Source organism: Ostrea edulis, chromosome 1 (genome assembly GCF_947568905.1).
Source record: "Ostrea edulis chromosome 1, xbOstEdul1.1, whole genome shotgun sequence".
In the NCBI taxonomy this organism is placed as follows: Eukaryota; Metazoa; Mollusca; class Bivalvia; order Ostreida; family Ostreidae; genus Ostrea; species Ostrea edulis.
Window position 1 is genome coordinate 41,669,931 of NC_079164.1, and position 14,369 is coordinate 41,684,299.

The 14,369-nt window shown below is 36.5% G+C and overlaps 1 protein-coding gene across 1 annotated transcript; it reads left to right on the forward strand.

Moving 5' to 3' along the window:
• On the forward strand, positions 1 to 12,964 carry LOC125665178 (uncharacterized). The gene is made up of 4 exons (XM_048898112.2): positions 1 to 85; positions 1,447 to 1,597; positions 9,920 to 10,998; positions 11,881 to 12,964. Exons 1-4 carry the CDS (start codon positions 29 to 31, stop codon positions 12,130 to 12,132), a joined length of 1,539 nt encoding a protein of 512 aa, XP_048754069.1. The 5' UTR covers positions 1 to 28; the 3' UTR covers positions 12,133 to 12,964.
• The last annotated feature ends 1,405 nt before the right edge of the window (positions 12,965 to 14,369 follow it).

Below are 14,369 nucleotides of genomic sequence, written 5' to 3' on the forward strand. Positions count from 1 at the left end.
CATTACACGGTCGTTGAAGGGTTTAGAAATGCCATCACTTTTTCTTACAGCTTTCCTGAACCTATTTCTGTTCAGTGAAATACAGGTACTGTATCAAAATGAAGGAGTGAATATCTAAATTGTTAGTATTACAGGGGTAACCATGGAAACGTGCAGTAGTCCGTGTAATCACGCTTCCGTTGTTTAGATATTCCCCATTATACACACAAATTAGATGTTCATTCCTTATATCTATACTTGCATTTTATTTTCTTCCTTTTATGTTAATTTGAAAAGTCATTTGCGCGTCGTGCAGTTCTTATATATCGAGAAATACAAGAAAACAGCGAAAGTTTATCACGAACAAATCATGGGACATTGTACATATACATGTACAGTGTATATCAATGAGATCAAGTCCCGTGGATATCCGGGTTAGAATAGGTCCTCAGTACCCCTTGCTTGCCGTAAGAGGCGACTAAATGGGACGGTCCTTCGGATGAGACCGAAAAGGGACCGTGTCACGGTAAATATCCCTCTCTGCTCAAAGGCCGTAAGCGCCGAGCATAGGCCTAAATTTTGTAGCCCTTCACCGGCAATGGTGACGTCTCCATATGAGTTAAAAGGACGTTAAACAACATTCAATCAATGAGACCAAACAAGATACGATGTAAGTTAGCCACTTTTCTAATTTTTTGTTTGTATAGAGTTTGCTTTATCTTTAATGGACGCTGAAATGTATCATATCTGAAATTATCTATGGCGTGTAGAACGTTGCAATATTATACAAATGTTGATTTATTTGCGAAAATCTTTATTCATATTCAATAATCTTGTTCTTCATATACAAAAAATCTTGATTTATATTCATAATCTTGATATTTATCAGCGAAAATCTTGATTTATATTCGAAACTCTTGATATTTATATGCGAAATGTTTATGTATATTCGATGATCTTGATATTTATACGTGAAAAGTTTGATGTATATTCAATAATCTAGATATTTATATGCGAATTGTTTTTATTTATATGCGATAAATCTTGATTTATATTCGAAAATCACGTTATCTATATTCGTTTAATTTTGATTCATATTCGATAATCTTCATCAATTTATCGAATATAAATAACAAGATTGTCGAATATAAATCAATATTATCATAATATGTCCTTGTAACTGATACCCATTGGGAAACTATAAAATCAGAAGTCTTTGTCGGGGATGTAGCTTTACAGGTTTGTAGTTGGTTTATGAGTCTACTTCTAATGCCTGTCGTTTGGCTAAGAAACAGTTACATACTATTGTAAAAGTCTTAAGATTGATACACCGACAAGGGGTCGAACTCGGGATCCCTCGGTCGCGAAGCGAGCTGCTCCCTTATTTTAAAGAGGGCTAAACTGAAAGTAGATAATGATTGGTTACTTGGTAATATGTTATACTGGATTGAAATTTTATCTTCATAGGGAGTTGAGTATGGTGTTAACTATGTGACGTCAGTTAGTAAGCATTACAACGCCACCACTGGATTTGTCTATGTATCTGTGGAGATGGAAATCCCTGATCCCGGCCCTTCCATCACTGTGTACTGGCAAGTCAATGAAGGAATCATAGGCGGTAAGTACTGAAGTAATTTATTCTCTAATGGTAATCAATTATATAATTATCAAATAATTTAGAATGTAACTAATCATATGTTCAATGGTATGTTTTCTAACTGCGTTAACAAAAAAAAAAATAAATCAAAAATCATTGATTACAAGGGCGGATCTAAAGGGGGGGGGGAGGGGGGGGGGTCCGGACCCCCTTTTTCCGAACCAAAAAGTTTAAGATTTATTAAATTTTAACGGGTCTTTGAGTCAAAATGATAAGAATGAGGTGGATACTTAGTGTAATTGCATCATTCAAATATCAACACCAGAGTAGCATCTAATTATAGAATAAATAAGATGACACACTGATATATATTCACGATATTTCATCAGATACAATTATCTCTTAAGAATTCTTAAAAAGTACATGTAGTATACAAGATTTCGTTTAAGATTTAGACAATTTGAAATTGAAAAAGAAGTGCCAGAAAACGCTCAGAATGCAGGATTTTGCACCATTTGCCCCAGAGTTTCTGGGGGCCCAGATTCCCGGCCTCTTGGGAGTAAACTTTGAACCAACGTCTTTTAAAAAAAAAATTCAATTCGATATCAGATCTGAGTATGACGATTAGAATGAATAGAACTTTGAAAACTAGTGGTAAATAAACTAAGCACTTTCATGTATAGAAAAACTATCTCAAGATTCCCCCTGTGATGTATGTACACAAGCAAAAGGTGTATATGGGTAGGAGTGGAGGTTGTGAAAAGTACCTAAAAGATCAAGTGCTTGACTCCCCCCTTTCAGAAATTCCTGGATCCGCCTATGAATTACTATATCAAAAACTCGGTAACCTTGATTTACTTCAATAAAAACGTTGATACTTTGATTCACTAGAGTAAGAACTTAAATTTTTTGATTAAACATTATTCCGTGCAATGGATATTCACCTGGTATTGTAAATTTTGTACTAATTTTTCGTGGTATAGTAAGACTTTCAACGAAAAATATTTAAAAAAATTTGATTTATCAACAAAGAAAAGACTTCAATGCTTTGATTCCTGCGGGGATCCGGGTTAGAATAGGTTTTCAGTACCCCTTGCTTGTCGTACATGTAAGAGACGATTAAATGGGGCGGTCATTCGGACGAGACCGTAAAAACCGAGGCCCCGTGTCACAGCAGGTGTGACACGATAATGATCCCTCCATCCTCAAAGGCCGTAAGCGTCGAGCATAGGCTTAAATGTTGCAGCCCTTCACAGGCAATGGTGATGTCTCCATATGAGTGACGAATTCCCGAGAAGAACGTTAAACAATATGAATTCAATCAATTCATACTTTAATTCACTACTGTAAAACCTTTGATACTTTCTATTGGTATAAACTATAATGCTTTGATTTCCTTTATTTAAATCGTAGTTTAGCATAATATTTTGACGAAAAATGCTGAAAGAACATCTTTTGGAAATTAATAAGTCTGATATTTACTGTCAAAATACAGTGTTTTAGCAATACCCGACTCAAAACTTTACCTTCAAAAGACAGTGTTATAGTTTGTTTGCTTGTTGTTATACATCATATTTGAATTTTTTTTTTATCAGCTTTAGATGAAATGCCAAAAAAGTCGTGAGGTTCTCAATCGTGTCAATGCCTTCCGTGACACATGACTTGCGTTTATAAGGTCACGTGCGAGAGACCCGTGAAGATCACCTCTAATTCCGGTCGTTTCGCAACGGTTAAGTCAGTACCAGTTCTTATCATTATTTCTCTCTGCGTCAGAAGGTACACTCATTTAGTGTTTCGTCGGTGTGATGCAAGGATACTATTTCTATTAAGGAAATTAAGGATCCCCCTTGCTGCGAATCCGCCTCATCAGGCGTTTATTTGCATTGTGCATGTTAATATATAAGTATCGAGGAGGTGAGCATATCACCCTAATTTTTATTGCGTTTGTGGGACACAATAGGTAGATCATACACAAATTCTTTACAGTCTCCATCCTTTGTAAGGATATCCCAATATTTAGTCAGTTTTCTTCTTTTGAATGTTTCGGGAGTCCCCTGTTTCTTAGTGTTGTTTCTCTTTTGCAAGATATTGTCTCCTTTATACAAAAAATACAGCTGCACTTTGCATGTTTGTTTTGGTTTCATTTTCATTACATTCTCTTTTCATGGGATTCATATCAAATCCACGAAGAATTTTTGCAAAGCGTTTCCATTGCTTGTATTTATCGTATGACGTATTGTTTCTTCTTTGATAAAAGCTAAAGAATTGATTGATTGTATCTTGCTTAATTAACGTCCCTCTCGAGAATTTTTCAATTATATAGAGACGTCTCTAGGACCTTTGAAGGGCTTCAAATTTATGTATATGCTCGGCCCATAGGTCATTGAGCAGCGAGGGTTCTTTAGCGTGCCACACCTTCTGTAAGACGGATCATCCGTTTTTAAGGCCATCTCCGAGGACCCGTGACACTCACACCTGATGCCGAGCGTTTGGCGATATAACTGTTACTACCTGTTTTAACGACTTAGGTCTGTCGCTCCAAATATTGAAAAGTATATTTGGGTTTGATCAAGGATTCATTTCTTTTATCTTTTTTTTAAATTAAACACCCGCAGTGTCCAAGCAGTTAATTTCTTGTTTTGAAAATTGGCATGTGAATTTTGAGTGGAGGATGGTGTGTTAACCTCGTACCACACCACCGAAACATTACATTAGTGTAGAGTCAAGTGATTGGAAGTACGTGGTTGATGAGAGCTACCATTCTGATTTTTTTTCTTCAAATGGAATGCGTCCTATGGGGTTTCATCTATTTTGGTGATCATTCATGTTTTGCATCTATAGAGCAACACTGGTCTTACCAAAATTTCAAATAGACTTATCTTCGTTTTCCTTCTTATTCCCATGGTGTTCCATATTCTCCATGTTTTATGAAATATCGCTCTTGTTTTCTGTAGCCTGTCCTGGATATCTTTGTCTCCATCACCTAGTTTCTATATATGTATGTATAATTAATTGTTGGGATAAAATTTAGAAATTCATTTCAAAATTAAGGATGATATCTCCCTCATGCATAGCTTTGATCCTTGGACGAGTTTGGCTCCAGTTTCTTGGCACTCTAGTTTTTCTTTTAGCTCTTACAAGTTTTTTGTCATTTCGAATTTCCAAAATTTCGGCTTGAGCATCACTGAAGAGACATTATTTGTCGAAATGCGCATCTGGTGCAGCAAAATTGGTACCATATAAGTTTTACATTATGACCCCTGGGTCGAGGCCTCTGCTGGTGGACTGTTAGTTCCCGAGGGTCTCTACAGCCCAGTAGCTAAGTGCTTTGTTACTAGCTTGAAAATACGGATGTATATTTAATTGTTGTGATAAAATTTAGAAATTCATTTCAAAATTAAGGATGATATCTTCCTCATGCATAGCTCTGATCCTTGGACGAATTTGGCTCCAGTTTGTTGGCACTCTAGTTATCCTTTTAGCTCTTGCAGGTTTTTTGTCATTTCGAATTCCAAAATTTCGGCTTGAGCATCACTGAAGAGACATTATTTGTCGAAATGCGCATCTGGTGCATCAAAATTGGTACCGTATAAGTTTTACATGTACCCATGCCAAACATCTTGAGTTTGACTCGGCGCTGGGATTGAGACTCCTGGTTGTGAAACAAGCACCTTAACTAGGATAAGGCAACTGGTAGCATTTCGGTCATTTGGAAATGACTATAATACTAACCACCACGATACGGTGGTTTTGCAATGAATAATTTTAATATTGAAAAGGTGAATATAAAAGGTGAATACTCCTATAAGGAATACAAAATCAAGAGTTGGGCAAACACGGGCTTCTGGACATATACCAAAGGTGGGATCAGATGCCTAGGAGGAATATTCATCCCCTATCGACCGGTCACACACACCATACACCTATATTTCTATCAGGCAAACGGAGTAATCCGCATTCAAAATCAGTATGTAAAGAACGGCCTAACAATCGATATCAAACACGTCAGACAAAATTTGACTCAATGATAGGTTGTATTGGTAAACTACATGTAGATCGTTATAACGACCATAGAATTTGCGAAATGCTGACTTTAAACGAAACTGTTGAAACTTCTGCAGCATGTACTTCTTTGTCGGTATCCTGTCTCGATTTAAAAACTGACCATATGCAGAACAAGCTTTTTAGTATCGAATTATTCAAGAGACATAAACACTAAAGGCAGGTGATAATGGAATACTGCTACATAAATATGGGAATTTGACGATGGAGAAGTTATCCCGTTAACTATGATATTATTATGGATATTAATGACAAACGGGATGATTTCAACTTCTCCATCGTTAACTTCCGATATTCATGTAGCAATATTCCATTATCACCTGCATATGGTGTTTATATCTCTTCACTGATTCGATATGCAAGAGATTGATATCACTCTGTATGATCACATTTTGAATCGAGGCCGGTGTAGAGGCAAATTTTGACTCCCATAGAATAAAGACCGGGGGTAATTTTTCGACGTCGAAAAATGACCCCAAAAATGTATGTCAATTCATCACTTTTAATAAGATTTCACGCCTCTCTGTGACACAAGAAGTATTGTATTTAAACACAGCTCTTTTTGTGTGTGTGTGTTTGATTACACAAGATCTATACATGTAAATAAATAGCATAAATATATTGGTAGATTCAGAGGGAGGTGTGGAGGTTTTATAGGTTGTACCTCTGCCTATCGTTACAAAATGTTGCTTAATGAGGTAAAAATAACACATTTTGAGAATGGAACTCCCCTTTTGAAAACTAAAATTTATGGTAGAACCCCTTTTTGAACATTCCCTGGATCTGTCCCTGAAATATGCGGTTTTTTCTCAGTTGTAATTGGTCATGGAACCTACAGTGGGTTTTTCTCAAATTTAATGAACTAGTTCTTTCTTTTATTTTATTAACCGTGAAAAAAAATTACACATGGAATAAATTTGATAAGAGGAGAAGCAGGAACGATAACTCTGGGTAAATAATGACCTGGAAACCCGTATCAACTCCTTTGAAATAAATCAATCTGCTAAGAAAGGGAGGGAGTCATTTTTCTACGGGGGTCATTATTTGTCAGGTATGACACGCAAAATAATGACCCCTGGGTGTTCTTTCTACAAAATTATCCAATTTTTCTACGGCTAGGGGGTCATTTTTCGACGTCGAAAAATGACCCCCAGTCATTATTCTATGGGAGTCAAAATTTGCCTCTACAGCGGCTACTGACAAACAGGTAGATGTTACATAGGTTTCAACAGTTTCGTTTAAAGTCAGTATTTCGCAAAGTTTATGGTCGTTATAATGATCTAGTTTGCAAATACAACCTATTCACTGGGTGAAATGCTGTTTGACGTGTTTCATACCGATTGTTAGGCCGTTCTCGACAGATTTTGACTACGGATTACTTCGTTTACCTGATCAAGACATACGGCTCAGGGCAGGTGTGACCGGATGACAGGGGATGCGTACTCCTCCTAGACACCTGATCCCACCTCTGGTATGTGCAGGGGTCTTTCATTGACTATAAAAGATACGGTGTTTTGACGATGAATAAATCTAATGTTTACTATTAAGATATGGTGTTTTGGTAATGAATAATTCTAATATTAATTATAAAAATACGTTGTTTTGATGATGAATTAGTATAAAATTGACTATTAAAATATGATGCTTTATTCTAATATTGACTATCAGTGTTTTGTGTTTTGACGATGAATATCTTTGATATTGACAAATGAAATATGGCGTTTTGACAATGAACAATAGTTATATCGATGATCACTCTATCATGGTTTAAAAATTACATTTAAAGTATACACGTGTTGCGATGAGTATTTTTTTTTTTGATAAATGATCCCATTAGAAATTACCCTATAGCGTTATGAAACGCTTAGTCCTGCGAATTATTTAGGAGAATACTAACGTCGAAAGTTAGAAGTGATTGATATATTTGACATGTTTTTAAAATTTCTTAAAAAGCCAAATATGGTCCACAGTTTTCCTATTGAGCGTACTGTATAAGGTAACAGAATCATCAAACCCACTGTCCTGTTGAATATATCAGAACTGTTCGGGGAATGCCTAAAGCTCACTTGGAGATAAAAGAAGCAGATCATTTATAAAGACAAAATATGTTATACGCAGGGGCAAGCAAACTAGTATCCACAACACAAAAAGACAGACTTGTAGCTTAGTAGATTTATTTGCGCTAATTATCACGCTGCTCATAACTAGTGCAAGTACAAGAGAAAATCCATAACCCGAAGTGAACCCTGAGACCAGATGTTCACCCAGGAAAATATCAGATAATGTTCATTTATACTTGGAATATCAATTAAATGAATGAAAACTCCAGGTGAGCTCGACTGGCAAGCTGAATATCCGCCCACTAGGAAATGGCAGCCTAGACGGAGGAATGGCTCTCCATAATTGAATCTTGACTGTAAAAATACAAAAACAAAGCCCCAAACCACCGACAACAAATTAAAATATGTACATGTACAATTTCAGTTAATGGGGAGGGTTGGGTGTGTCAACTGCTGGGGAATCCTGCACGGTGCTCGAGACGTATTTTTTGACCTCACTAATACCCGAAAAGAGAATAGCTGACAGCGGTAAATTATCCCGATGATACAGATTAGTAACATATATTGATATTTAGCTTTAATAAACCGATTTAACTTCGACGAGTTAAATCCTAATGATTTAGTTTTCACACAATCCACGTATTATTCTGTTGTCTTTTAATAGAGAAGATGAAAATCACAGTCAGAATTAGTTTCTGTTTGTAAAAATCGTATTAGTCCTCATGAAGTTTTAGATATCTATTCATGTCAATAAACAGAGCGATATCTTATAGGAATTCACAACCTATAATTTTGTAGATATTAGTACTATCTATTAAAAATTACGGATGGAAAATGCATGTGTGGTACGGTATAAATTGATTTTTGTAAAAGGGAAGGATGATGATGTGAAAGAAAGAGATACAAATGTAGGATGTAAAAGACAGAAAATGGAAGTAAAATCAAATTAGAATTGAATGTATAGTTACAAAGGTAGTTTAAATCTATGTAGCAGTTACAGTGAACAAACATTGTGTCAGTGATCTAAATAATCAGATTATATTCTGGACAACCCATGATCGACCGAGACCCCTTCACAATGAGCCTACGTCTGTAGCTGTCAGATACTAGATGTCGGAATGTTTCTATATCCGAAAACATCTGTTGTTTTCCACGTGAATTCAGCAAAATGTGTAACATGTGGGCATATATTGCTAAATACCAAATCGGTTTGCATTATCTATCAAAATCAATATATAGGCACTAAAAGGGATATCTTTAAAAAATTAAGATATTTCTTTCACTCAAAAGCGTTGTGAATTGAAATTCAAAACAATATTATCATCAGATAATTCAATTTATGCCGCTATGAGAAATTTGTAAAATTTCAACACCGTCGGATAGTTTTGGGTTATTAAGCCAATCAAATTTTTTGTTTATGTTGCGCCATTTTTCCAAGTCTGTTTTTGTGCTGTGAAAATAAAAACAAAATTTCTCGGACTGATTTTTCTCATAGGAGGCATAAAGATATTTAAGTTTCTCGAAAGAAACAACAGATAGATTTGTAACTTAGACAATGATAGATGCTCTCGGCGGGTGTGACCGGTTGATAGGGATTGCTTACTCTTCCTAGCTACCTGATCCCTCCTCTGGTGTGTTCATGGGCTCGTGTTTGTTCTACTCTTAAATCTGTAGTCTTTTTAGGAATCATGATATTTATCATAGTTCGTCATCTTCAATCTTTCATGATAAAGTTGGATAAAGGCATTTTTCTAAAAATGATTAAATTGTTTGGGTTTTGTTACAACAAATTTATACATTTGTAATACCAAAAATTATAGTAGGTTGAAATAAAGAAATTTTGTGGATAATTGATGTTTTTTTTTTCTCAAAAGAAAGTGTTATGTACTGTGTCACCACACTGCACCACCATAGTAAATATATAATAGAGAATCTAAAAAAGCAACACCAGTTGGTATTTTGTTTGATTTAGGTCCTTTCGAAAATCGTTAACCTGAAGTAGTCACAAGCTGTAGGTGAAATTAAGACCTATACATGACACTTGGGGCCTTAAACATATGGCGAAGGAGTCACTATCAATTTTTATGTTTAGGTATGATGCAGCCTAAGTACGATTGGGGCTTGATTTCTCGATCTCTGAGCTACGAATTCAACGCTCTAATCGCGGCCGAAAGACAGGAATAGAATCCATTATTTTTATTTCATCTTTTATTTTGTTTAGTTCATGAGCCAACATTTGGGTCTTCAATGAAGAACATTGGGAAGCGGAAAGTTTTCTCCCTTGAGGCAGATTCTTCGTATGTTAGGACATTGTACTTCACTACTAGAAATGCCGATCTGGCCAGCAGTCTCCGTTTTCAATCTTTCTCTTGGGGAGACGATTATCCTAGTAAATCATCCTTTCCGGTACAGCTAAGACGATGTTCGTCTCAATGTTCAGAGGATTCATTAACAAATTCAGATGTCCATAAAATCAACGTTAACTTCACATGCGACCCACCATTTGTTACTAACTATTATCACTATCCGCGGGTTTATTGGCGCATGAAGTTTGGGGTTTATTTGTTAAATGACACCGATGACACGATTTATTATCAGGCACTTGAAAACAGTGCAAAATCATCAGATCCAAAATCAAGTTTCCGACCACAACTGGTATTATCAAGAATTCCTCGAAGAGCAACCAGGTTTCCTACTTCATTTGACAGATTTACAAAATCATCAAAAAGCTCACGATCACGGGATAATTCTTTGAATAGCGATACACTAGCTATTGAACATGAGTTAGCTAACATAACAATCGGAGCCACAACATGGGCGAAAATAAACTTTCCTAAGTCATTTCTGAACGAGAGAGTGGTATTCCTCCGGGTCATTCTAGATGCTCCCCTGTTCATTGGACTGGACATGGTTTTCTCGTTTGTTGAAAAGGTGTCCGTATCTAAAAACCTTCCACCAGGAGTATTTCTATCAGAAAGCAGAGGGAAAACCTGGCCACAACCTTCTGTAGTCACTTGTCAAGCATTTGGAAGAAATATTTCAGAAATACACTTTGAAAAAGATGATAGAAAAATAGCGCAGTCTGATACTATTTCGGTTCAGGAAATCAAAAGTCCTCTGTTTGTAACCTCCCATGTCACTTTCGTAAAGAGAGGAGTAAGAAACAGAGAAGTAGATGGCAAGTACACCTGTTTTGCCGAAAGTCCACGAGGTAGAAAAAAACTGACCGACTTCATGGTCTACACTGGTCCGGCTTTCATAGAGGATCTAACGAAGATGACGGAGAAAAATTCAAGAGAGGTAGGTGAATATTCATAGTCGTCCACTTCTGTTTCATACTTAGATATTTTATTGAAAGTAGACATTAACGGCAAACTAACAACTCAACTGTATGACAAACGGGATGATTTCAGCTTCTCCATCGTCAACTTCCCACATTTATGTAGCAATATTCCATTATCACCTGCATATGGTGTTTATATATCTCAACTGATTCGATATGCAAGAGCTTGTTCTGGGTATAGTCAGTTTTTAAATCGAGGTAAGCTACTGACAAACAAGTTGATGGTACAGGGATTTCAACAGTCTCGATTAAAGTCAGCATTTCGCAAATTCTATGGTCGTTATAACGATCTAGTTCGTCAATACAACCTCGCATTGGGTCAAATGCTGTTTGACGTGTTTCATACCGATTGTTAAACCGTTCTTGGCACACTGATTTTGACTGCGGATAACTCCATTTACCTGAACAGGATATGGGGCTCACGGCGGGTGTGACCAGTAAACAGGGGATGCTTACTCCTCCTAGGCACCTGATCCCACCTCTGGTGTGTCCAGGGGTCCGTGTTTGCCCAACTATCTATTTTGTATTGCTTGTAGGAGTTATGAGATTGATCACTGTTCGTTATCTTCACCTTGCATTCATATCGATTTAGTTGATATTTGAAAGTTTATTCCAAACAATACACATGCGTTCGTTTCTTTTATCTTTCTAGCATTTTGCTTGACCTTGGTTATTAGTGGTTTATTGAGCTCTACCTTTCAGTTTTAAGCACATATCAGAATGCGAATTATAAATTCAACTACTACAGTATTATGTTAAAGCAAGGACATATACACAACACAATTGTAGTTATATATACCAATATTTCTCAAAGATATATGTACTGTAATTCCTTTCAGTTGGATCTTCGCCTCGTTGTCGAAGGACATGGTCAGATGAGAGTATCTTGCCATGTTCCAGTACCAGACCACATGATTCTCATCAACAAAGCAGAGAAAACCGAGCCCGTGACAGCCACATTAAAACGAATGGAAGTGATCCTGACTTATAAATACCCTGTAGAGGCAGTGTCTCCCTTTGATTATTTTTGCAATGTATACGATGAATATGGGAATCACAAAACTCGACACACTCACAGGTTAAGTAGATAGATGACCCATCCTTTCTTCCCCTTCATTTTTTCTTTATGTCTTCCTCCTTCTCATTTCCTACTCCTTCACATTTCCCTTCTCTTTCACATTTCCCTTCTCTTTCACATTTTCCCTTCTCTTTCACATTTTCCCGTCTCCTTTCCTACTCTTTCACATTTTCCCGTCTCCTTTCCTACTCTTTCACATTTTCCCTTCTCTTTCACATTTTCCCTTCTCCTTTCCTACTCCTTCACATTTCCCCTTCTCTTTCACATTTTCCCTTCTCCTTCTCTTCCATTACGGTACACCTCCTCCCGTACATTCCCCTTCTCCTTTTCTTCCTCTTTACATTTCCGTTTGATCATTCTCTCCTTCCTCCTACTCCATTATGAATGAATTTAAAGGATATATTATTCGGGTTATCCATGAATATTACTGACAAATGTACACAATGTTAAAATAATTTTAGAACCCCAATTCTCCAATTCAAAACTTAAAAAACAACAACATTATTTTAATCGTATTATTTGGAGTTTTCAACGTTACGTAGGTTTCTAGATCTGAGTTCTTTAAAGTTTGTTTATCGTTAGATATTAGTCATAATGGTAAAATGTATTTGTATCATATAATGATCTGGTTTCGGAGTGGAGTTTTACATTAATGTTGATATACAGACCAAAGGGAAGTTTAAGCCCAATTAACCTGATTTAAGTAGAGTTATGACTCTTGGTCTAAATTGTGCTAAAATCTGTAGTTTGATCATGACATTTTTCTTGTTACTACTAGATAATTGTGTCGAAATTACGAGAAAAGATCCCCTAATTAAAAGAAAAAATATGTAAATAAAGCCGAGTTGCACAACCTATGAATAGTCTTGGAAGTATTTAATTTGGTAAACAGAAAATTCACAGAAAAGTGAATAATTTTATCGAACGTTCATTTGAAATAGTGTTTTCATCCTCAATTGTTTAAGAAGAAAAAAATTAATCAGCAAGATACGATTTCAATCTATGTTGCTTGGTCAACAATTTGAAATTATCTTATGAGTGGGCACTCAACACTGGTCGCGGTAGATCAGTGATAAAGTGGTGGTCCAATCTAATTAAAATCAGATCCTAAGATACGCTCACAATTGCTTACGCAGAGTATACGGCGCGGATCTAAGAAGTCTGATATTAATTAGTTTTGGTCCCGCTCGTGTCATGATTGTGGCAAACCTAAGACGTACACATAGGTAGTGATTGATTCTTCACCAAACACTAGGCAGTTAGAACTGAGAATCACAGGTCTTTCGAATATTATTAGTTACACAGTTAGTTAGTGACCTGATACGGAAAAATACATGGTGTGAAAAGAAAACTCGTTTCGGGTTCGGCGATACGGAAAAATACATGGTGTGAAAAGAAAACCTGTATCGGGCGAGGCGAAGCGATACGTTTTTTTTAAGTCACCTGAGTTTACTCAGGCGACCTATTGCAATTGGTTGTTGTCCGTCGTCCGTTAACAATTGAACATTTTAAACTTCTTCTTGATAACTACCAGTCTAATTAAAATCAGATCCTAGGATACGCTCGCAATCGCTATAATAGGATATGACATAACCCCATTGGGGGTCATGTCGACATGACCTTTTGCTTGGAATATTCATGAGAACTATCAACCAGTAAGATTGCGCTATACAGACAATGATGGCTATTCAGGCGGTTCCCGGCAATTCGTAAATAAGTTGCAGTAATCGCTTTCCTACAAAGTTTATTGCACACTATAAAATTGTTGTTCTCACATAAGGAATTCTAAATTTTCGAAATAATGCCGTATCTATTCCGTTCATAAAAACAAGACGTACGATATAAAATACACCGAAATAAAATTGTGAATTGCGATTTATGTATGAATAGGGATGGGTACGATTTGAATAAGTTTTCAAAATAGTTTACTTAATTAACGCGAGGAATACAACGTCAGTCGACGTAAACGGTGCATTGTGACGTCACATCTAACTGTGATGTGTTTTCTTTCAAACCAAACAATCGCAGCCGTTTTCCTTGAATTTAAACACCGACGGTTTCAAAGCCAACGCGCTGATTGGCTGATATAAAGTTCATCTGAACATCAGAGTATACGGCGCGGATCTAAGAAGTCTGATTTAATTAGATTGAAATTTGGTATGCATTATCTTTCATACAAGGGGGACATACATTGTAAATGTCAGGTCTCCAACACTCCTGGGGCCTAAGGGGCGGGACAGAAACTGCCCA

What these genes read in the sequence shown, in the direction of transcription:
- LOC125665178 (XM_048898112.2), top strand. Translation starts at nt 29, where the DNA reads ATGCCATCACTTTTTCTTACAGCTTTCCTGAACCTATTTCTGTTCAGT. An exon ending in TTCTGTTCAGTGAAATACAG is followed by an intron (nt 86 to 1,446) that starts GTACTGTATCAA and finishes TTATCTTCATAG; the next exon opens with GGAGTTGAGTATGGTGTTAA. An exon ending in CAATGAAGGAATCATAGGCG is followed by an intron (nt 1,598 to 9,919) that starts GTAAGTACTGAA and finishes TATTTTGTTTAG; the next exon opens with TTCATGAGCCAACATTTGGG.